Source organism: Lampetra fluviatilis, chromosome 70 (genome assembly GCF_964198595.1).
Source record: "Lampetra fluviatilis chromosome 70, kcLamFluv1.1, whole genome shotgun sequence".
Classification (NCBI taxonomy): domain Eukaryota; kingdom Metazoa; phylum Chordata; class Hyperoartia; order Petromyzontiformes; family Petromyzontidae; genus Lampetra; species Lampetra fluviatilis.
This window is the reverse complement of record NC_136344.1, coordinates 1,703,342-1,725,783: the sequence shown is the minus strand read 5'-3', so window position 1 is coordinate 1,725,783 and position 22,442 is coordinate 1,703,342. Positions and strand designations below refer to the sequence as shown.

Sequence of the window (22,442 nt, the reverse complement as noted above, 5' to 3'; positions counted from 1 at the left end):
GCTGCTGCTATTGCTGCTGCTGCTGCTGTTGCTGCTGCTGCTACTGCTGCTGGTGCTGCTGCTGCTGCTACTGCTGCTACTACTGCTGCTGCTGTCACTGTGCTCAGCTGAGGGAGCAGATCCGAGACCTGGAGCAGGAGCGCGACCTCCTGAAGCAAAACTACGACTCCCTCTTCACCACGTGGGTGTCCCCGTGTCTCTCTCCCTGTCTCCCTGCCTGCCTGTCTCCCCCTGTGTGTCTCTCACCACGTGTCTCTCACCACGTGGGTCTCCCCGTGTCTCTCTCCCTGTCTCCCTGCCTGCCTGTCTCCCCCTGTGTGTCTCTCACCACGTGTCTCTCACCACGTGGGTCTCCCCGTGTCTCTCTCCCTGTCTCCCTGCCTGCCTGTCTCCCCCTGTGTGTCTCTCACCACGTGTCTCTCACCACGTGGGTCTCCCCGTGTCTCTCTCCCTGTCTCCCTGCCTGCCTGTCTCCCCCTGTGTGTCTCTCACCACGTGGGTCTCCCCGTGTCTCTCTCCCTGTCTCCCTGCCTGCCTGTCTCCCCCTGTGTGTCTCTCAGCACGTGTCTCTCACCACGTGGGTCTCCCCGTCTCTCCCTGTCTCCCTGTCTGCCCGTGCGTCTCCCTGTGTCTCTCCCTGTCTCCCTGTCTGCCCGTGCGTCTCCCTGTCTCTCCCTGTCTCTCTCCCTGTCTCCCTGTCTCCCTGTGTCTCTCTCCCCGTGTCTCTCCCTGTGTGTCTCTCTCTCTGTGTCTCTCTCTTCACCACGTGGGTCTCCCTGCCTCCCTCTCCCCCCCTGTGTGTCTCTCACCACGTGTCTCTCAACACGTGGGTCTCCCTGTCTCCCTGCCTGCCTCTCCCTGTGTCTCTCCCCGTGTCTCTCTCCCCGTGTCTCTCTCCCTGTCTCACTCCCTGTGTCTCTCTACTTCCTGATGATGATTGTAGCGGTGGTGATGACGATGACAGTTGTGATGATAATGATGGTTGCTGTGATGATGATGGTTGTGGTGTGATGATGATGATGATTGTTGTGCTGGCGGTGATGATGATTGTAGTGGTGGTGATGACGATGATGGTTGCTGTGATGATGATGATTGTGGTGCTGGTGATGATGATGATGATTGTAGTGGTGGTGATGATGATGATTGTAGTGGTGGTGATGACGATGACAGTTGTGATGATAATGATGGTTGCTGTGATGATGATGGTTGTGGTGTGATGATGATGATGATGATTGTAGTGCTGGCTGTGATGATGATTGTAGTGGTGGTTATGACGATGATGGTTGCTGTGATGATGATGATTGTGGTGCTGGTGATGATGATGATGATGATTGTAGTGGTGGTGATGTTGGTTGTGATGATGATGGTTGTGATGATGATGATTGTAGTGGTGATGATGATGATGATGATTGTGGTGCTGGTGATGACGATGACGGTTGTGATGATAATGATGGTTGCTGTGATGATGAAGGTTGTGGAGCTGGTGGTGATGATGATGATTTTAGTGGTGATGATGATGATTATTTTAGTGGTGATGATGATGATTGTGGTGCTGGTGGTGATGATGATGATTGTGGTGCTGGTGATGATGATGATGATGATTGTGGTGCTGGTGGTGATGATGATTGTGGTGCTGGTGATGATGATGATGATTTTAGTGGTGGTGATGATGATTGTGGTGCTGGTGGCGGTGATGATGATTGTAGTGGTGGTGATGACGATGATGGTTGCTGTGATGATGATGGTTGTGGAGCTGGTGGTGATGATGATTGCTGTGATGATGATGATTGTGGTGCTGGTGACGATGACGACGATGACGGTTGCCGTGATGACGACGTTGACGGTTGTGCTTGTTTCTGCTGCCGATGACGATTGCTGCGATTGCTGCGGTTGCGACGATTGCGGCGATTGCTGTGATTGCGGCGATTGCGGCGGTTGCGGCGTCAGCGCCCTGGGCACGGACGGCGACCGTGAGCGCCGCGCGTCGGAGCAGCGGCTGCGTCTGCAGGTGGCCCAGCTGGAGGCCGCCCTGCAGGCCGACCTGGCCGACAAGAACCGCATCGTCGACTCGCTGGACGCCGAGAGAGGTGGGGCCGGTGGGGTCGGTGGGCCCGGTGGGGCGGCCGGTGCGGTGGGGCCGGTGGGGCCGGTGGGTCGGCCGGTGCGGTGCGGTGCGGTGTGGTCGGTGCGGTCGGTGCGGTGTGGTGCGGTCGGTGTGGCCGTTGTGGTCGTTGTAGCTCGAACCGGTGATCGGAGCCGGTGATCAGAGCCGGTGATCAGAGCCGGTGATCAGAGCCGGTGATCGGAGCCGGGGGGGAGGGGCAGGGGGGGAGGGGGGGCAGGGGGGGAGGGGCAGGGGGGGAGGGGCAGGGGGGGAGGGGCAGGGGGGAGAGGGGCAGGGGAGGTGGTTAGGTCGGAGCGAGTCTGATGAAGCCACCCAGTCGCCCTCTTTCAACGGCGACGTCACACCGATGATCCTCCTGCTGCTGCTACTGCTGCTGCTACTGCTGCTGCTGCTACTGCTGCTGCTACTGCTGCTGCTACTGCTGCTACTCTGCTGCTGCTGCTACTGCTGCTGCTGCTACTGCTGCTGCTGCTGCTACTGCTGCTGCTACTGCTGCTGCTGCTACTGCTGCTACTGCTGCTGCTACTGCTGCTGCTGCTACTGCTGCTGCTGCTGCTGCTACTGCTGCTGCTGCTACTGCTGCTGCTGCTGCTACTGCTGCTGCTACTGCTGCTGCTGCTACTGCTGCTACTGCTGCTGCTGCTACTGCTGCTGCTGCTACTGCTGCTGCTACTGCTGCTGCCCCTCTACTGCTGCTGCTACTGCTGCTGCCCCCCCGCAGGGCAGAGTGAGGCGCTGCGCCAGGAGGCGCGTGAGCTGCGGGCGAACCTCCTGGAGCAGAAGGCCGTTGCCGGGGAGCTGGGGGAGAGGCTCCGATACTTCACCAAGGTCACGCCGGGGGGGGAGGGGTCATCTGTGTGGGGCCGTGGTGGTGGTGGTGGTGGTGGTGGCGGTGGTGGTGGGGGTGGTAGTGGGGGTGGTGGTGGGGGTGGTGGTGGTGTGGTTGGTGGTGTGGTTGGTGGTGGTGGGGGTGGGTGGTGGTGGTGTGGTTGGTGGTGTGGTTGGTGGTGGTGGGGGTGGTGGTGGTGGGTGTGGTGGTGGTAGTGGTCACGCCGGGGGGGGTAATGGTCATCTGTGTGGGTTGGTGGTGGTGGTGGCGGTGGTGGTGGTGGTGGTTGGTGGTGGCGTTGGTGGTGGTGGTGTGGTTGGTGGTGGTGTTGGCATTGGTGGTGTGGTGGTGGTGGTGGTGGCGTTGGTGGTGGTGTGGTTGGTGGCGGTGGTGAAGGTGGCAGTGGTGGCGGTGGTGGTGGTGGCGGCGTTGGCGGTGGTGGCAGCATTGGTAGTGGCGGTGTTGTTGTTTGTACTGGTGGCATCGTTGTTGGTGGTGGTGGTGGCATCGTTGTTGGTGTTTGTTGCAGGAGAGCGAGGCAAACCTGGAGGAGATTGGAGAAGCGTTGCTGCTCATCAAGGTACGTGGCGGTGGGTGGGTGGCTGGGTGGGTGAGTGAGTGGGTGGGTGGGTGGGTGAGTGGGTGGGTGAGTGGGTGAGTGGGTTAGTCGGTGGGTGAGTGGGTTAGTCGGTGGGTGAGTGGGTGAGTGGGTTAGTCGGTTAGTCGGTGGGTGGGCGGGTGGGTGGGTGGGTGGGTGAGTGGGTGGGTGGGTGAGTGGGTGGGTGGGTGAGTGGGTGGGTGGGTGGGTGGGCGTGTGAGATGGTGTGCAGGTAGGTGGGTGGGTGAGTGGGTGGGTGGGTGAGTGGGTGGGTGGGTGAGTGGGTGGGTGGGTGGGTGGGCATGTGAGATGGTGTGCAGGTAGGTGGGTGGGTGAGTGGGTTAGTCGATGGGTGAGTGGGTGAGTGGGTGAGTGGGTGAGTGGGTTAGTCGGTGGGTCAGTGGGTGGATGGTTGGGTGTGTGAGATGGTAGGTGAGTGGGGTGAGATGGTGTGCAGGTGGGTGGGCGAGTGGGTCGAAGTAGTTCTATCTCATCGGCAAACCCTCCCCCACCGTGGCCACCGCCGTGCGGGGCGCTAGGAGCGCCGGCGAGCGGCGGGTGACGGTCCGGCGGGCCCCGCTGGGGAGGTGGAGCGGGAGGAGGTGGAGCGCCGCCTGCGGGAGCTGCAGGTGGAGCATGCCGATGCGGTGCAGGAGCTGGAGAAGACGCGCGGCATGCTGCTCATGCAGCACCGCATCAACCGCGACTATCAGGTGGGACTGCCGCACTGCACTACCACCGCACTACACTACTACTACACTACTACTACACTACACCACTACCACACGACACTACACTACTACACCACTACCACACTACTACTCCACTACCACACGACACTACCACCGCACTACACTACTACACTACTACACTACTACACCACTACCACACGACACTACCACCGCACTACACTACTACTACACTACACTACTACGACACCACTACCACACCACCACACCACCAAACTACCACACCACTAACACACCACCAGCACACGAGTTCCGTGTGATTGTGTGTGTGTGTGTGTCTGTGTGTGTGTGTGACTGTGTGTGTGACTGTGTGTGACTGTGTGTGTGTGTGTCTGTGTGTGTGTGTGACTGTGTGTGTGACTGTGTGTGACTGTGTGTGTGTGTGTCACTGTGTGTGTGTGACTGTGTGTGTGTGTGACTGTGTGTGTGTCCAGGTGGAGCTGGAGGCGCTGGCTCAGCAGGTGGAGGGCGCCGGCAGAGAAGCCGACGAGCGGCGACGGCGCCACGCGGACACCCTGGGAGCACGCGACGCACAATTACACAAGCTGCGTGGTGAGGGGCACACACACACACAGTCACACACACACACACACAGACACGCTGTGTGGTGAGGGACACACACACACACACAGACACACACACACAGACACACACACAGACACACAGATAGACACACACACACAGACACGCTGTGTGGTGAGGGGCACACATACACACACATACACACACAGTCACACACAGAGACACACACACACACAGACACACACACACACACACAGACACACAGTCACACACACACAGTCACACACACACACAGAGACACACACACACACAGACACACACACAGACACACACACACTCACACACACAGAGACACACACACAGACACACACACACAGTCACACACACACACAGACACACACACAGACACACAGACACACACACACACACACAGACACACAGTCACACACACACAGACACACACAGTCACATAGTCACACACACAGACACACACACACACACTCACTCACACAGACAACAACCGCCATTCGCCACTAAGTGGCGGTGACGTCACCACGACGCTTGTGCCAGGCCATGTGCACCTTGAGGCCACGTGAAGTGTCGAACGCCCGCTGGCAGGAGGTCACGGGGCAGACCCAGCAGGTGCCACGGGTCGACTGACCGAGATGACCGAGATGACTGGCTGATGCACCACCTGTGCCCCCTACTGTACCAACTTGCAGACACACACACCCTCACACGCACATGCACACACACAGGCCGTGTGGTGAGTGACACGCACTCGCCCCTCCGTCACCGCTCCCCCCTCTCCCCCCCCCCTCCCCGCCACGGCAGCCCAACTGAAGCACATCGCCTACGGCACCCGGCGCTACTCGCTGGCGCCGCGCGGCACCGATGCCGGTGACGATGACGCCGATGATGACGACGCCGACGACGATGACGATGACGATGCGACGAGGTTGGAGCTGCGTCGAGGCGACAACTTGCTGGAGATCCACGTGGCGAGGGCGGCGCTTGACCCGGCGCTCCTGGCCCGGCTCCTCACGCCGCCGGGACACGGTGTCACCGGCAGCGGCGGCACCGGTGGGACCGGTGAGGAGGCGGTGGCGGTGGCGGTGGCGGTGGAGGACGTGAGGACCCTGTGCACGCTGGACTTCTACGACTTTGAGACGCGGGTGAAACTCACTCACCACGCCCACAAGCCACTCACCCTCACCCCCTCAACTCACCACCGCCTCACCCACACCACTCACCACGCCCACCACCAGCCCCTCAACTCACTACCGCCACACCCACACCACTCACCCCACTCACCCTCTCACCCTCAACTCACCACGCCCACCACACACTCAACTCACCACCCCCTCACCCACTCACCCTCACCCCACTCACCCTCACACCCTCAACTCACCACGCCCACCACACCCTCAACTCACCACCCCCTCACCCACACCACTCACCCCACTCACCCCCACAACCTCAACTCACCACCCCCTCACCCACACCACTCACCCCACTCACCCTCTCACCCTCAACTCACTACGCTGCCAACCCCCACACACCCTCACACCACCCCACTCACCCTCACACCCCCACCCTCACACCACCCCCTCAACTCACTGCCACCCTCACACCCCCACACCACCCCCACCCCCCCCACCCCCACCCCACTCACCACACCACCTCCACACCCCCACCCCCCACCCCCTCACCACCCCCACCCCTACACCCTCACACCACCCCCACCCCACTCACCACACCACCCCCACCCCTACACCCTCACACCACCCCCACCCCCCCCACCCCTTCACCACACCCCCTCACCACCCCCCACCCCACTCACCACCCCCACCCCCCCCACCCCCACACCCTCACACCACCCCCGGCTCCTCCCCCTTCGCCGTGATCACCCCTCTCCCCTCCTCCCCCCCTCCCCCCCCCACACGGCAGAGCACCAGGGTGGCGCAGGGTCTGCGTCCGGCGTACCGCGACACGGCACGCTTCTCCGTGTGCCCCGGCGATGACCCCGCTCTGCTGGAGGAGCTGCGTGGTGGTGGCGGTGGCGGTGGCGGTGGTGGCGGTGGTGGTGGTGGTGGTGCGGTGCTGCGGCTGCACGTGGTGGAGGGAGCGCGTCACCGCACGCTGGCGGCGTGCTCACTGCCACTGGGAGCCGCGCTCACGGGAGCCGCACGCTGCTACGGGACGGCCACCCTGCTCAGTGAGCCTCACGCAGAGAGAGCCATAGACTCATCACACAGCAGAGACCCATAGACTCATCACACAGCAGAGAGCCATAGACTCATCACACAGAGAGAGCCATAGACTCATCACACAGAGAGAGCCATAGACTCATCACAGAGACCCATAGACTCATCACACAGCAGAGACCCATAGACTCATCACACAGCAAAGAGCCAAAGACTCATCACACAGCAAAGACCCATAGACTCATCACACAGCAAAGACCCATAGACTCATCACACAGCAGAGAGCCATAGACTCACCACACAGCAGAGACCCATAGACTCATCACAGAGACCCATAGACTCATCACACAGCAGAGAGCCATAGACTCATCACACAGCAGAGACCCATAGACTCATCACACAGCAAAGACCCATAGACTCATCACACAGCAGAGAGCCATAGACTCATCACACAGCAGAGAGCCATAGACTCATCACACAGCAGAGAGCCATAGACTCATCACACAGCAGAGAGCCACAGACTCGTACACAGAGACCCACAAACTCACACAGAGCCCCACAGACTCACACAGAGACCCACAGACTCACACAGAGACCCACAGACTCACACAGAGACCCACAGACTCACACAGTAGAGGCTCACACAGCAGAGACTCACACAGAGACTCACACGAGGCCTGCCCCGCTCACCCCGCTGCACCGCTTGGCGCAGGCGTGGACGGTGCGGCGCTGCCGCTGGGCTCGCTGGAGTTCTGGGTGCGTCTCCGCGTGCCGGTGGGGCGCTGCCTGCAGCTGTACGGGGAGCGGGCGCAAGCGCTGGGCTACCTGGCTACTCACACGGAGCCCTCGTGGCAGGCAAGGCCGGTGAGTGGGTGGTGTGGGGAGGGTGGGGTGGTGGGTGTGGTGGTGGGTGGTGTGGTGGGTGGTGGGTGGGGTGGTGGGTGGGTGGGGTGGGTGGTGGGTGGGGTGGTGGGTGGGTGGGGTGGGTGGTGGGTGGGGTGGTGGGTGGGTGGGGTGGGTGGTGGGTGGGGAGGATGAGTGGTGGGTGGGGTGGTGGGTGGGGTGGGAGGGTGGGGTGGGGTGGGTTGGTGGGTGGTGGGTGGGGTGGGAGGGTGGGTGGTGGGTGGGGTGGGTGGGTGGGTGGGTGCAGCGCTGCCTGCAGCTGTACGAGTAGCGGGCACAAGCGCTGGGCTACCTGGCGCAGGGCTTGAGGCCCTCATGGCAGGTAAGGCGGGTGGGTGGGTGGTGGGTGGGGAGGGTGTGGGTGGTGGGTGGGTGGTGTGTGGGGAGGGTGGGGAGGGAGGGGTGGGTGGTAATTGGGGTGGGTGGTGGGAGGGGTGGTGGGTGGGCTGGTGGGTGGGGTGGTGGGTGGGTGGGTTTGTGGATAGGTAGTGGGGTGGTGGGTGGGGTGGTGGCTGGGTTGGGTGGGGTTGGTGGGTTGGTTGGTGGGTTGGTGGGTTGGTTGGTGGGTTGGTTGGTGGGTTGGTGGGGAGGGTGGGGAGGGTGGGGTGGGTGGGGTGAGTGGGTTGGCTGGCGGGTGGGTGCGTGGCGGGTGGGGTAGTCGGCTGCTGTCCGTGTGTGACAATATCCCTCACTCCCCACCGCCACACCAGATCTGCCCCACAACCACCACCACCACCGCCACCACCACCACCGCCACCACGCCGGGCGAGCTGCACATCACCGTTCTCGGCTGTGACGGCCTCGGCGCCCGGCCGACCCGGCCCGGCAAGCACCGGCGCGTCTCGCCGGCGCCGTACGTGGCCTACAGCTTCTACGGCTTCCCCGACCGCACCACGGCCACGGCGCCGGCGGGGCAACGCAGCCCGCGCTTCCCCGCGGGAGACTCGGCGCTTTACCCGCTGGGCGTGCCGTGCACGCGGCTGCACCGGTACCTGCGGCGTGAAGCGCTGGCGCTGTACGTCTTGGACGACTGTGGTGGTGACGGTGGTGGTGGTGGCGGTGGTGGTGGTGGCGGTGGTGGTGGTGGTGGTGGTGGCGAGGAGGAGGAGGAGGAGGGAGACGCGGCGCTGCTGGGGAAGGCGATGGTGCCGCTGCTGCCGCTAGCGCACGGGAGGGACATTCGTGGTGAGTGCTGGGACGGGTGGTGGTGGTGGTGGAGGAGGTGGTGGTGGTGGTGGTGGGGGTGGAATGGGTGGAGGTGGTGGTGGTGGTGGTAGTAGTGGTGGTGGTGGTCGTGGTGGGGGTAGTGGTGGTGGAGGGGGTGGAGGTGGTGGAGGTGGTAGTGGTGGTGATGATAGTGGTAGTGGTGGTGGTGGAGGGGGTGGAAGTGGTGGTGGTGGTGATGATGGTGGTAGTAGTGGTGGAGGTAGTGGTGGTAGTAGTGGTGGTGGTGGGGGAGGTGGAGGTGGTGGGGGTAGTGGAGGTGGTGGTAGTGGTGGAGGTGATGATGGTGGTGGTAGTGGTGGTAGTAGTGGTGGAGGAGGTGGAGGTGGTGGGGGTAGTGGAGGTGGTGGTAGTGGTGGAGGTGATGATGGTGGTGGTGGTGCTCGTTGTGATACAATTGGCAATGCATCACTAACCCCAACCTGTTCCACTCATCATCTCCCCCCCTCCTCCCCCCTTCCCCTCCTCCCCCCCCAGGCTCCTTCGAGCTGTACACCCCCGAGGGGCAGCTGAACGGCACGGTGGAGGTGGAGCTCCGCTGGCGCTTGCCGTACCGGCCCCCCCACGGCGCCGCCGGCGCCGACGAACCGGCCCCAGCCACCACCGGCACCACCACCGGCACCACCGGCACCACCGGCACCACCGCCGGCACCACTGCCGGTCCACGATCTGGGACGCCGAGCGCCGCCGTTCCGGAGAAAGAGGAGGGGCCTCGGCCTGGTGCTGCCCCGAAGCCTGAGCTCGCCTTGGCCCGCGAAGACGCTGCTGGTGGTGGCGGTGCTGGCGGTGCTGGCGGTGGTGGCGGTGGTGGCGGCGGTGGTGGTACTGGTGGTGGTGGTGGTGCTGGTGGTGGCGGTGGAGACGCTCCGACGCCTCTCCCTGTGCCGAAACCCAGGGTAGCGGCTCCCTCCCTCCCCTCTCTCTCTTCCCTACCAACAGCACTTGCCCCTACAGCCCTGCTAGAGGCTACACGGGAGACCTTTGTCTGTGTGTCTATAGACACTGCTTCTGCTACTAGCAGCACTTGCCCCTACAGCCCTGCTAGAGGCTACACGGGGCACCTTTGTCTGTGTGTCTATAGGGCACTGCTGCTGCTACTCACAGCACTTGCCCCTACAGCCCTGCTAGAGGCTACCTGGGGCTACTTTGTCTCAGCACTTGCCCCGACAGTCCTGTTAAAGGCTACACGGGGCACCTTTGTCTGTGTGTCTATAGGCACTGCTGCTGCTACTAGCAGCACTTGCCCCTACAGCCCTGCTAGAGGCTACACGGGGCACCTTTGTCTGTGTGTCTATAGGGCACTGCTGCTGCTACTCACAGCACTTGCCCCTACAGCCTGCTGGAGGCTACACGGGTGACCTTTGTCTGTGTGTCTACAGGGCGGCAAGCGAGCTGACCGGGGGAAGGAGTCACCGGTGCCGGGGGCCACCGCACCCGTCCGCAAGTCGGTCACCTTCGCCGACAGCTCGGGGGAGGTGAGTCCCACGCCCAGTCAGTCAGTCAGTGACTCAGTCAGTGACTCAGTCAGTCAGTCAGTTAGTCAGTTAGTCAGTCAGTCAGTCAGTTAGTCAGTCAGTCACTCAGTCAGTCACTCAGTTAGTCAGTTAGTCAGTCAGCCAGTCACTCAGTGACTCAGTCAGTCAGTCACTCAGTTAGTCAGTTAGTCAGTCAGTCAGTCACTCAGTCAGTCAGTCACTCGGTTAGTCAGTTAGTCAGTCAGTCACTCAGTTAGTCAGTTAGTCAGTCAGTCAGTGACTCAGTCAGTCAGTCACTCAGTTAGTCAGTCACTCAGTTAGTCACTCAGTCAGTCAGTCAGTCACTCAGTCAGTCACTCAGTTAGTCAGTCACTCAGTCAGTCAGTCACTCAGTCAGTCACTCAGTCAGTCAGTCACTCAGTGACTCAGTTAGTCAGTCAGTCATTCAGTCACTCAGTCAGTCAGTCACTCAGTCAGTCAGTCAGTGACTCAGTCAGTCAGTCACTCAGCCAGTCACTCAGTCAGTCACTCAGTCAGTCAGTCACTCAGTCAGTCAGTCAGTCACTCAGTTAGTCAGTGGCTCTCTGTGTGTGTATCTCTGTGTGCGTGTGTCTCTGTGTGTGTGTGTCTGTGTGTGTCTGTGTGTGTGTGTCTGTGTGTGTGTGTATCTCTGTGTGTGTATCTCTGCGTGTATGCGTGTGTGCATCTGTGTGTGTGTATCTCTGTGTGTGTGTGTCTCTGTGTGTGTGTATCTGTGTGTGTGTGTCTCTGTGTGTGTGTGTCTCTGTGTGTGTGTGTGTATATCTCTGTGTGTGTCTCTGTGTGTGTGTGTGTCTGTGTGTGTGTATCTCTGTGTGTGTGTGTGTGTGTATATCTCTGTGTGTGTCTCTGTGTGTGTGTGTGTGTCTGTGCGTCTCTGTGTGTGTCTGTGTGTCTGTGTGTGTATCTCTGTGTGTGTGTATCTCTGTGTGTGTGAGTGTGTCTCTGTGTGTGTGTGCGTCTCTGTGTGTCTGTGTGTCTGTGTGTCTCTGTGTGTGTATCTCTGTGTGTGTGTGTCTCTGTGTGTGTGCGTCTCTGTGTGTGTGTGCGTCTCTGTGTGTGTGTGCGTCTCTGTGTGTGTGTATCTCTGCGTGTGTGTGTCTCTGTGTGTACATCTCCAGCCTGCTGAGGTCACAGCAGAGGCAGAAGGCGATTCTGAGATCGAGGAAGAGGTGGAGGAGGAGGTGGAGGAGGTGGAGGAGGTGGAGGAGGTGGAGGAGGAGGAGGTGGAGGGGGGTGATGATGATGACCGCCAGTTACAGCTCTCTAGCGGAGAGGTCGTCTCGCCTGGCTCAGGTGGGGTGTCTCCCTGTCCCTGTGTCCTCGTGTCTCTGTCTCAGTGTCTCAGTGTCTCCCTGTCTCAGTGTCTCAGTGTCCCAGTGTCCCCGTGTCTCTGTCTCAGTGTCTCAGTGTCTCAGTGTCTCAGTGTCTCAGTGTCCCAGTGTCTCAGTGTATCAGTGTCTCAGTGTCTCTGTCTCAGTGTCTCAGTGTCCCAGTGTCTCAGTGTCCCAGTGTCCCCGTGTGTCTGTCTCAGTGTCTCAGTGTCCCAGTGTCTCAGTGTCTCAGTGTCCCAGTGTCTCTGTCTCAGTGTCTCAGTGTCCCAGTGTCCCAGTGTCTCAGTGTCTCAGTGTCTCAGTGTCTCAGTGTCTCAGTGTCTCAGTGTCTCAGTGTCTCAGTGTCCCAGTGTCCCAGTGTCTCAGTGTCTCAGTGTCCCAGTGTCCCAGTGTCTCAGTGTCTCAGTGTCTCAGTGTCCCAGTGTCTCAGTGTCTCAGTGTCTCAGTGTCCCAGTGTCCCAGTGTCCCAGTGTCTCAGTGTCTCAGTGTCCCAGTGTCCCAGTGTCTCAGTGTCTCAGTGTCTCAGTGTCCCAGTGTCCCAGTGTCCCAGTGTCCCAGTGTCCCAGTGTCTCAGTGTCTCAGTGTCTCAGTGTCCCAGTGTCTCAGTGTTTCAGTGTCTCAGTGTCTCAGTGTCTCAGTGTCCCAGTGTCCCAGTGTCCCAGTGTCTCAGTGTCTCAGTGTCCCAGTGTCCCAGTGTCTCAGTGTCTCAGTGTCTCAGTGTCCCAGTGTCCCAGTGTCTCAGTGTCTCAGTGTCCCAGTGTCTCAGTGTCTCAGTGTCTCAGTGTCTCAGTGTCTCAGTGTCTCAGTGTCCCAGTGTCCCAGTGTTTCAGTGTCTCAGTGTCTCAGTGTCCCAGTGTCCCAGTGTCCCAGTGTCCCAGTGTCTCAGTGTCTCAGTGTCCCAGTGTCTCAGTGTCCCAGTCTCTCAGTGTCTCAGTGTCTCAGTGTCTCAGTGTCTCAGTGTCCCAGTGTCTCAGTGTCCCAGTGTCTCAGTGTCTCAGTGTCCCAGTGTCCCAGTGTCCCAGTGTCTCAGTGTCTCAGTGTCTCAGTGTCTCAGTGTCCCAGTGTCTCAGTGTCCCAGTGTCCCAGTGTCCCAGTGTCCCAGTGTCTCAGTGTCTCAGTGTCCCAGTGTCTCAGTGTCCCAGTGTCTCAGTGTCCCAGTGTCCCAGTGTCTCAGTGTCCCAGTGTCCCAGTGTCTCAGTGTCTCAGTGTCCCAGTGTCCCAGTGTCCCAGTGTCTCAGTGTCTCAGTGTCTCAGTGTCCCAGTGTCCCAGTGTCCCAGTGTCTCAGTGTCTCAGTGTCCCAGTGTCTCAGTGTCTCAGTGTCTCAGTGTCCCAGTGTCTCAGTGTCCCAGTGTCTCAGTGTCTCAGTGTTTCAGTGTCTCAGTGTCTCAGTGTCTCAGTGTCCCAGTGTCTCAGTGTCCCAGTGTCCCAGTGTCCCAGTGTCCCAGTGTCCCAGTGTCTCAGTGTCTCAGTGTCTCAGTGTCTCAGTGTCTCAGTGTCCCAGTCTCTCAGTGTCTCAGTGTCTCAGTGTCCCAGTGTCTCAGTGTCTCACTGTCCCAGTGTCTCAGTGTCTCAGTGTCTCAGTGTCCCAGTGTCCCAGTATCCCAGTGTCTCACTGTCCCAGTGTCTCAGTGTCCCAGTGTCCCAGTGTCCCAGTGTCCCAGTGTCTCAGTGTCTCAGTGTCCCAGTGTCCCAGTGTCCCAGTGTCTCAGTGTCCCAGTGTCCCAGTGTCCCAGTGTCCCAGTGTCCCAGTGTCTCAGTGTCTCAGTGTCCCAGTGTCCCAGTGTCCCAGTGTCCCAGTGTCTCAGTGTCCCAGTGTCCCAGTGTCCCAGTGTCTCAGTGTCTCAGTGTCTCAGTGTCCCAGTGTCTCAGTGTCTCAGTGTCCCAGTGTCTCAGTGACTCAGTGTCTCAGTGTCTCAGTGTCCCAGTGTCTCAGTGTCCCAGTGTCTCAGTGTCCCAGTGTCCCAGTGTCCCAGTGTCTCAGTGTCCCAGTGTCTCAGTGTCTCAGTGTCCCAGTGTCCCAGTGTCTCAGTGTCTCAGTGTCTCAGTGTCTCAGTGTCTCAGTGTCCCAGTGTCTCAGTGTCTCAGTGTCTCAGTGTCTCAGTGTCTCAGTGTCCCAGTGTCTCAGTGTCCCAGTGTCTCAGTGTCTCAGTATCCCAGTGTCTCAGTGTCTCAGTGTCCCAGTGTCTCAGTGTCCCAGTGTCTCAGTGTCTCAGTGTCTCAGTGTCCCAGTGTCTCAGTGTCCCAGTGTCCCAGTGTCTCAGTGTCTCAGTGTCTCACTGTCCCAGTGTCTCAGTGTCTCAGTGTCTCAGTGTCCCAGTGTCTCAGTGTCTCAGTGTCTCACTGTCCCAGTGTCTCAGTGTCTCAGTGTCTCAGTGTCCCAGTGTCTCAGTGTCTCAGTGTCTCAGTGTCTCACTGTCCCAGTGTCTCAGTGTCTCAGTGTCTCAGTGTCCCAGTGTCTCAGTGTCTCACTGTCCCAGTGTCTCAGTGTCTCAGTGTCCCAGTGTCCCAGTGTCTCAGTGTCTCAGTGTCCCAGTGTCTCAGTGTCCCAGTGTCTCAGTGTCTCACTGTCCCAGTGTCTCAGTGTCTCAGTGTCCCAGTGTCCCAGTGTCTCAGTGTCTCAGTGTCCCAGTGTCTCAGTGTCCCAGTGTCTCAGTGTCTCAGTGTCTCAGTGTCTCAGTGTCCCAGTGTCCCAGTGTCTCAGTGTCTCAGTGTCTCAGTGTTTCACTGTCCCAGTGTCTCAGTGTCCCAGTGTCCCAGTGTCTCAGTGTCCCAGTGTCTCAGTGTCTCACTGTCCCAGTGTCTCAGTGTCTCAGTGTCTCAGTGTCTCAGTGTCTCACTGTCCCAGTGTCTCAGTGTCTCAGTGTCCCAGTGTCTCAGTGTCCCAGTGTCTCAGTGTCTCAGTGTCTCAGTGTCTCACTGTCCCAGTGTCTCAGTGTCTCAGTGTCTCAGTGTCCCAGTGTCTCAGTGTCCCAGTGTCCCAGTGTCTCAGTGTCTCAGTGTCCCAGTGTCCCCGTGTCCCCGTGTCTCAGTGTCTCAGTGTCCCAGTGTCTCCGTGTCTCAGTGTCCCAGTGTCCGAGTGTCCCCGTGTCTCAGTGTCTCAGTGTCTCAGTGTCCGAGTGTCCCCGTGTCTCAGTGTCTCAGTGTCTCAGTGTCCCAGTGTCCCCGTGTCTCACTCTCGCCCTCCGTGTGTCCGCAGACGATGAGGAGGAGGAGGAGGAGTCACTGCTGACGGACAGTGACGAGGTCGTCACGTCCACACCACACACCCCGCCGTGCAAGGTGATCCCCAGACTCTGTGTGTGTGTACGTGTGTGTACGTGTGTGTGTACGCGTGTAGGTGTGTACGTGTGTGTGTGTATGTGTGTACGTGTGTGTATGTGTGTACGTGTGTGTGTGTGTGTATGTGTGTGTGTGTAGGAGCGTGTACGTGTGTGTGTATGTACATGTGTGTGTACGTGTGCGTGTGTGTGTGTACGTGTGTGTGTACGTGTGTGTGTACGTGTGTGTACATGTGTGTGTGTGTACATGTGTGTGTACGTGTGCGTGTGTGTGTGTACGTGTGTGTACATGTGTGTGTACGTGTGCGTGTGTGTGCGTGTGTGTGTAGGAGCGTGTGCATGTGTACGTGTGTGTGTACGTGTGTGTGTGTACGTGTGTGTGTACGTGTGTGTGTGTACGTGTGTGTGTACGTGTGTGTGTACGTGTGCGTGTGTGTGTAGGAGCGTGTGCATGTGTACGTGTGTGTGTATGTACATGTGTGTGTACGTGTGCGTGTGTGTGTGTACGTGTGTGTGTACGTGTGTGTACATGTGTGTGTGTGTACGTGTGTGTGTACGTGTGTGTGTACGTGTGTGTGTACGTGTGTGTGTGTGTACGTGTGTGTGTGTACATGTGTGCGTACGTGTGCGTACGTGTGCGTGTGTGTGTGTACGTGTGTGTGTACGTGTGTGTGTACGTGTGTGTGTGTACGTGTGTGTGTGTACGTGTGTGTGTACGTGTGTGTGTACGTGTGTGTGTACGTGTGTGTGTACGTGTGCGTGTGTGTGTGTACGTGTGTGTGTACGTGTGTGTGTACGTGTGTGTGTGTACGTGTGTGTGTGTACGTGTGTGTGTACGTGTGTGTGTACGTGTGTGTGTACGTGTGTGTGTACGTGTGCGTGTGTGTGTGTACGTGTGTGTGTGTGTGTGTACGTGTGTGTGTACGTGTGTGTGTACGTGTGTACGTGTGTGTGTACGTGTGTGTGTACGTGTGTGTGTACGTGTGCGTGTGTGTGTGTACGTGTGTGTGTGTGTGTGTACGTGTGTGTGTACGTGTGTGTGTACGTGTGCGTGTGTGTGTAGGAGCGTGTGCGTGTGTACGTGTGTGTGTGTGTACGTGTGTGTGTGTGTACGTGTGTGTGTGTACGTGTGTGTGTGTACGTGTGTGTGTACGTGTGCGTGTGTGTGTAGGAGCGTGTGCGTGTGTACGTGTGTGTGTGTGTACGTGTGTGTGTGTGTACGTGTGTGTGTGTACGTGTGTGTGTGTACGTGTGTGTGTACGTGTGTGTGTACGTGTGTGTGTAGGAGCGTGTGCGTGTGTACGTGTGTATGTGTGTGTAGGAGCGTGTGTGTGTGTACGTGTGTATGTTTACGTGTACACGTGTGTGTGTGTAGGAGCGTGTGTGTGTGTACATGTACGTGTGTGTGTGTGTACATGTACGTGTGTGTGTGTGTACATGTACGTGTGTACGTGTACACGTGTGTGTGTGTAGGAGCGTGTGTGTGTGTACGTGTGTGTGTGTGTACGTGTGTGTGTGTACGTGTGTGTGTACGTGTGCGTGTGTACGTGTGTGTGTGTGTGTACACGTGTGTGTGTACACGTGTGTGTGTGTACGTGTGTGTGTGTGTGTGTACACGCGTGTGTGTGTAGGAGCGTGTGTGTGTGTACATGTGTGTGTGTGTGTGTACACGTGTGTGTGTACACGTGTGTGTGTGTACGTGTGTGTGTGTGTGTACACGTGTGTGTGTGTAGGAGCGTGTGTGTGTGTACATGTGTGTGTGTGTGTGTACACGTGTGTGTGTACACGTGTGTGTGTGTACGTGTGTGTGTGTGTGTGTACACGCGTGTGTGTGTAGGAGCGTGTGCGAGTGGAGGTGCTCTCGGTGCGGCTGGACCCGGCGTCGCGCGTGGCGCTGGACCCCGCCGTGCGCCGCCTCTTTGTGGAGTACCGCTTCCTGGGGCTGCCCGCCGAGGAGACCGAGACCCCCTACAGCCTGCCCAAGCCCCCGCCCGGCACAGACATCCACTTCAACTTCAGCAAGGGTGACGCTCGCTCACCCGCTCGCTCACTCATCCACTCGCTCGCTCACCCGCTCGCTCGCTCACCCGCTCGCTCGCTCACCCGCTCGCTCGCTCATCCGCTCACTCACTCGCTCACTCACCGACTCGCTCACTCACCCACTCGCTCGCCCACTCACCCGCTTGCCCACTCACTCACTCACCCGCTCGCTCGCCCGCCCGCTCGCCCACTCACCCGCTTGCCCACTCACTCACTCACCCGCTCACTCGCTCCCTCGCTCATTCGCCCGCTCGCTCAACACAACACACACGTGTGTGTGTGTGCTGCGCTGTGTTGTGTGTGTTGTGGTGTGGTGTGTTGTGGTGTGTTGTGGGTGTTGTGGATAGCGTGTTGTGGTGTGTTGTGGCGTGTTGCGGCGTGTTGTGGGTGTTGTGGATGGCGTGTTGTGGTGTGTTGCGGCGTGTTGCGGCGTGTTGTGGGTGTTGTGGATGGCGTGTTGCGGCGTGTTGTGGCATGTTGCGGCGTGTTGTGCTGTAGAGGTGCGTGTGGACCGGGAGCACAACAGCCTGAGGAGAGATTACCTGGCGAGCATGCTGCTGCAGGGAGACCCCAGCGGTGGGAAGTGAGCCACAACCACCACCACAACCATCATCACAACAACCACCACAACCATCATCACAACCACCACCACCATAACCATCATCACAACCACCATCACAACCACCATCATCACAACCACAACAACCACAACCATCACAACCACCACCATTACCACCACCACCATCACAACCACAACCACCATCACAATCACAACCACCACCACAACTACCACCACAACCACCGACACCACTGCCACAACCACCGCCGCCGCCAGGATCGACGATGACGACGATGATGACGATGATGACGATGATGGTGACGATGATGACGACGATGACGCTGGTGACGATGCTGGTGATGACGCTGATGATGACGACGATGATGATGACGACGCTGATGACGATGACGACGATGACGACGATAATGATGATGACGACAATGACGACGACGACGATGACGACGATGATGATGGTGACGACGATGATGATGGTGACGACGATGATGACGAAAACGACGATGATGATGGTGACGATGACGACGATGACGATGATGACGACGATGACGATGATGACGATGATGATGACGATGATGACGACGATGACGACGACGATGATGATGACGATGACGACGATGATGATGACGATAACGATGACGACGACGATGACGATGATGACGGTGACGCTGGTGACGATGACGAGGTGGTGTCTTGCCGTGCCAGGATCGCCTTCACGCTGGTGAGCGAGCCGGGCGACGGCGCTGCTGGCGGTGGCGGTGACGGGGGGGAGGGGGAGGGGGGGGGAGGGGGGGGACTGTGAGGACGTGGGGGTGGCGACGGTGGACGTGCGGCGCATCCTGCGGACGCAGCGCGACCTCGTGGAGCAGGACGTCGCCAGTACGTCCAGTGTCAGTGTGACGGTGTGTGTGTGTGTGTCAGTGTGTGTGTCAGTGTGTGTGTGTGTCAGTGTGTGTCACTGTGTGTATGTCTGTGTGTCAGTGTGTGTGTGTCAGTGTGTGTGTCAGTGTGTGTGTGTGTCAGTGTGTGTGTGTCTGTGTGTGTGTGTGTCAGTGTGTGTGTGTGTGTCAGTGTGTGTGTGTCAGTGTGTGTGTGTGTCACTGTGTGTCAGTGTGTGTGTGTGTATGTCACTGTGTGTCAGTGTGTGTGCGTGTGAGTGTGTGTGTGTGTCAGTGTGTGTCAGTGTGTCACTGTGTGTGTCAGTGTGTGTCACTGTGTGTATGTCTGTGTGTCAGTGTGTGTGTGTCAGTGTGTGTGTGTCAGTGTGTGTCAGTGTGATTGTGTGTCTGTGTGTGTGTGTGTCTGTGTCTCTGTGTGATTGTGTGTGTGTGTGTCTGTGTGTGTCAGTGTGTGTGTGTGTCACTGTGTGTCAGTGTGTGTGTGTGTCACTGTGTGTCAGTGTGTGTGTGTGTATGTCACTGTGTGTCAGTGTGTGTGCGTGTGAGTGTGTGTGTGTGTCAGTGTGTGTCAGTGTGTCACTGTGTGTGTCAGTGTGTGTCACTGTGTGTATGTCTGTGTGTCAGTGTGTGTGTGTCAGTGTGTGTGTGTCAGTGTGTGTCAGTGTGATTGTGTGTCTGTGTGTGTGTGTGTCTGTGTCTCTGTGTGATTGTGTGTGTGTGTGTCTGTGTGTGTGTGTGTCAGTGTGTGTGTGTGTCACTGTGTGTCAGTGTGTGTGTGTGTCACTGTGTGTCAGTGTGTGTGTGTGTATGTCACTGTGTGTCAGTGTGTGTGCGTGTGAGTGTGTGTGTGTGTCAGTGTGTGTCAGTGTGTCACTGTGTGTGTCAGTGTGTGTCACTGTGTGTATGTCTGTGTGTCAGTGTGTGTGTGTCAGTGTGTGTGTGTGTCAGTGTGTGTCAGTGTGATTGTGTGTCTGTGTGTGTGTGTGTCTGTGTCTCTGTGTGATTGTGTGTGTGTGTGTCTGTGTGTGTGTAGACGTGGAGCCGGGCGAGGCGGCCCAGCCTGTGGGCTCCATGTGTCTCACCGTGTCTATAGACACTGCTACTCATCACAGCACTTGTCTGTGTGTCTGTGTGTCTGTGTGTGTGTGTCTGTGTGTGTCACTGTGTGTCACTGTGTGTGTGTCACTGTGTGTGTGTCTGTGTGTGTGTAGTCGTGGAGCCGGGCGAGGCGGCCCAGCCCGTGGGCTCCATGTGTCTCACGGTGGAGCTGCTCGCCGCCCTCCAGGACGTACACCGCGAGATGCTGCAGCAGCAGCAGCAGCAGGAGGCCGCAGGGACCGCTGCCGGGCTGGGCGAGGGGGGGGGAGGGGGAGGAGGAGGAGGAGGGGGGGGGAGGAGGGGGGGGGAGGAGGGGGGGGGAGGAGGAGGAGGGGCGGGGGAAGGTGGTGGCAGCAAGAAGCGGACGCGCGGTGGAGGAGCTGCTGGAGCAGTAGCGGTGGTGGTGGTGGAGGTGGTGGTGTGGTGGTGGTAGGGTGATGGTGGAGGTGGTGGTGTGGTGGTGGTAGGGTGATGGTGGAGGTGGTGGTGTGGTGGTGGTAGGGTGGTGGTAGAGGTGGTGGTGGTCGAGGTGGTAGTGGTTGGTGAGGTGGTAGTGGTAGAGGTGGTGGTGGGGTGGAGGTGGTGGTGTGGTGGTGGTAGAGGTGGTGGTGGTAGAGGTGGTGGTGGTGGTAGAGGTGGTGGTGGTAGAGGTGGTGGTGGTAGAGGTGGTGGTGGTAGAGGTGGTGGTGGTGGTAGAGGTGGGGGTGGTAGAGGTGGTGGTAGAGGTGGTGGTGGTAGAGGTGGTGGTGGCGGTGTAGTGGTGGGGTGGTGGTAGTGGTTTGTGGCAGTGGGGTGGAGGTGGTGGTGGTAGTGGCAGTGGGGTGGTGGTGGTAGTGGCAGTGGGGTGGTGGTGGAGGTGGTGGTGGTAGTGGTGGTAGTGGTGGTGGTAGAGGTGGTGGTGGTAGAGGAGGTGGTGGTAGAGGTGGTGGTGGTAGAGGTGGTGGTGGCGGTGTAGTGGTGGGGTGGAGGTGGTGGTGGTAGTGGCAGTGGGGTGGTGGTGTTGGTGGGGTGGTGGTGGTAGTGGTGGTAGTGGTGGTGGTAGAGGTGGTGGTGGTAGAGGTGGTGGTGGTAGAGGTGGTGGTGGTAGAGGTGGTGGTGGTAGAGGTGGTGGTGGTGGTGGTAGAGGTGGTGGTAGAGGTGGTGGTGGTAGAGGTGGTGGTGGTGGTAGAGGTGGTGGTGGTAGTGGTGGTGGTAGAGGTGGTGGTGGTGGTAGAGGTGGTGGTGGTAGAGGTGGTGGTGGTGGAGCACCACGGCGCTCACGGCCACCATCAAACCCTGGCAGTGATCGCAATCGTCCAATCCTCCCCTAGGTCGACCCAGCCTCAAATGAGTAGTGCCTGGTCTGGTGGTGTGTTGTTGTAGTAGTAGTAGAGACCCACAGACTCATCACGCAGCAGAGACCCACAGACTCATCACACAGCAGAGAGCCATAGACTCATCACACAGCAGAGACCCACAGACTCATCACACAGCAGAGACCCATAGACTCATCACACAGCAGAGACCCACAGACTCATCACACAGCAGAGACCCATAGACTCATCAAACAGCAGAGACCCACAGACTCATCACACAGCAGAGACCCATAGACTCATCACACAGCAGAGACCCACAGACTCATCACACAGCAGAGACCCATAGACTCATCACACAGCAGAGACCCATAGACTCATCACACAGCAGAGAGCCATAGACTCATCACACAGCAGAGACCCATAGACTCATCAAACAGCAGAGACCCACAGACTCATCACACAGCAGAGAGCCACAGACTCATCACACAGCAGAGAGCCATAGACTCATCACACAGCAGAGAGCCATAGACTCATCACACAGCAGAGAGCCATAGACTCATCACGCAGCAGAGACCCACAGACTCATCACGCAGCAGAGACCCACAGACTCATCACACAGCAGAGACCCATAGACTCATCACACAGCAGAGAGCCATAGACTCATCACGCAGCAGAGACCCACAGACTCATCACGCAGCAGAGACCCACAGACTCATCACACAGCAGAGAGCCATAGACTCATCAAACAGCAGAGACCCACAGACTCATCAAACAGCAGAGACCCACAGACTCATCACACAGCAGAGAGCCATAGACTCATCACACAGCAGAGAGCCATAGACTCATCACACAGCAGAGAGCCATAGACTCATCACGCAGCAGAGACCCACAGACTCATCACGCAGCAGAGACCCACAGACTCATCACACAGCAGAGACCCATAGACTCATCACACAGCAGAGAGCCATAGACTCATCACGCAGCAGAGACCCACAGACTCATCACGCAGCAGAGACCCACAGACTCATCACACAGCAGAGACCCACAGACTCATCACGCAGCAGAGACCCACAGACTCATCACACAGCAGAGACCCACAGACTCATCACACAGCAGAGACCCACAGACTCATCACGCAGCAGAGACCCACAGACTCATCACACAGCAGAGACCCACAGACTCATCACACAGCAGAGACCCACAGACTCATCACGCAGCAGAGACCCACAGACTCATCACACAGCAGAGACCC

The 22,442-nt window shown here is 58.5% G+C and overlaps 1 protein-coding gene across 1 annotated transcript in view; it reads left to right on the top strand.

Annotated features, from left to right (window-relative positions):
- The window catches only part of RPGRIP1L (RPGRIP1 like), a 33,328-nt gene extending 12,103 nt beyond the window's left edge, over positions 1-21,225 (top strand). The window contains exons 9-28 of the mRNA XM_078883301.1: positions 108-181; positions 1,948-2,087; positions 2,847-2,953; positions 3,484-3,534; positions 4,092-4,265; positions 4,736-4,853; positions 5,658-5,998; positions 6,774-7,041; positions 7,743-7,894; positions 8,644-8,971; positions 9,635-9,747; positions 10,537-10,632; positions 11,910-11,967; positions 15,203-15,285; positions 17,122-17,308; positions 17,823-17,907; positions 18,604-18,664; positions 18,696-18,777; positions 20,009-20,149; positions 21,206-21,225. Coding sequence (XP_078739427.1) covers positions 108-181; positions 1,948-2,087; positions 2,847-2,953; positions 3,484-3,534; positions 4,092-4,265; positions 4,736-4,853; positions 5,658-5,998; positions 6,774-7,041; positions 7,743-7,894; positions 8,644-8,971; positions 9,635-9,747; positions 10,537-10,632; positions 11,910-11,967; positions 15,203-15,285; positions 17,122-17,308; positions 17,823-17,907; positions 18,604-18,664; positions 18,696-18,777; positions 20,009-20,149; positions 21,206-21,225 — 2,679 coding nt within the window. The remainder of the gene's footprint in view (positions 1-107; positions 182-1,947; positions 2,088-2,846; positions 2,954-3,483; positions 3,535-4,091; positions 4,266-4,735; positions 4,854-5,657; positions 5,999-6,773; positions 7,042-7,742; positions 7,895-8,643; positions 8,972-9,634; positions 9,748-10,536; positions 10,633-11,909; positions 11,968-15,202; positions 15,286-17,121; positions 17,309-17,822; positions 17,908-18,603; positions 18,665-18,695; positions 18,778-20,008; positions 20,150-21,205) is intronic.
- The last annotated feature ends 1,217 nt before the right edge of the window (positions 21,226-22,442 follow it).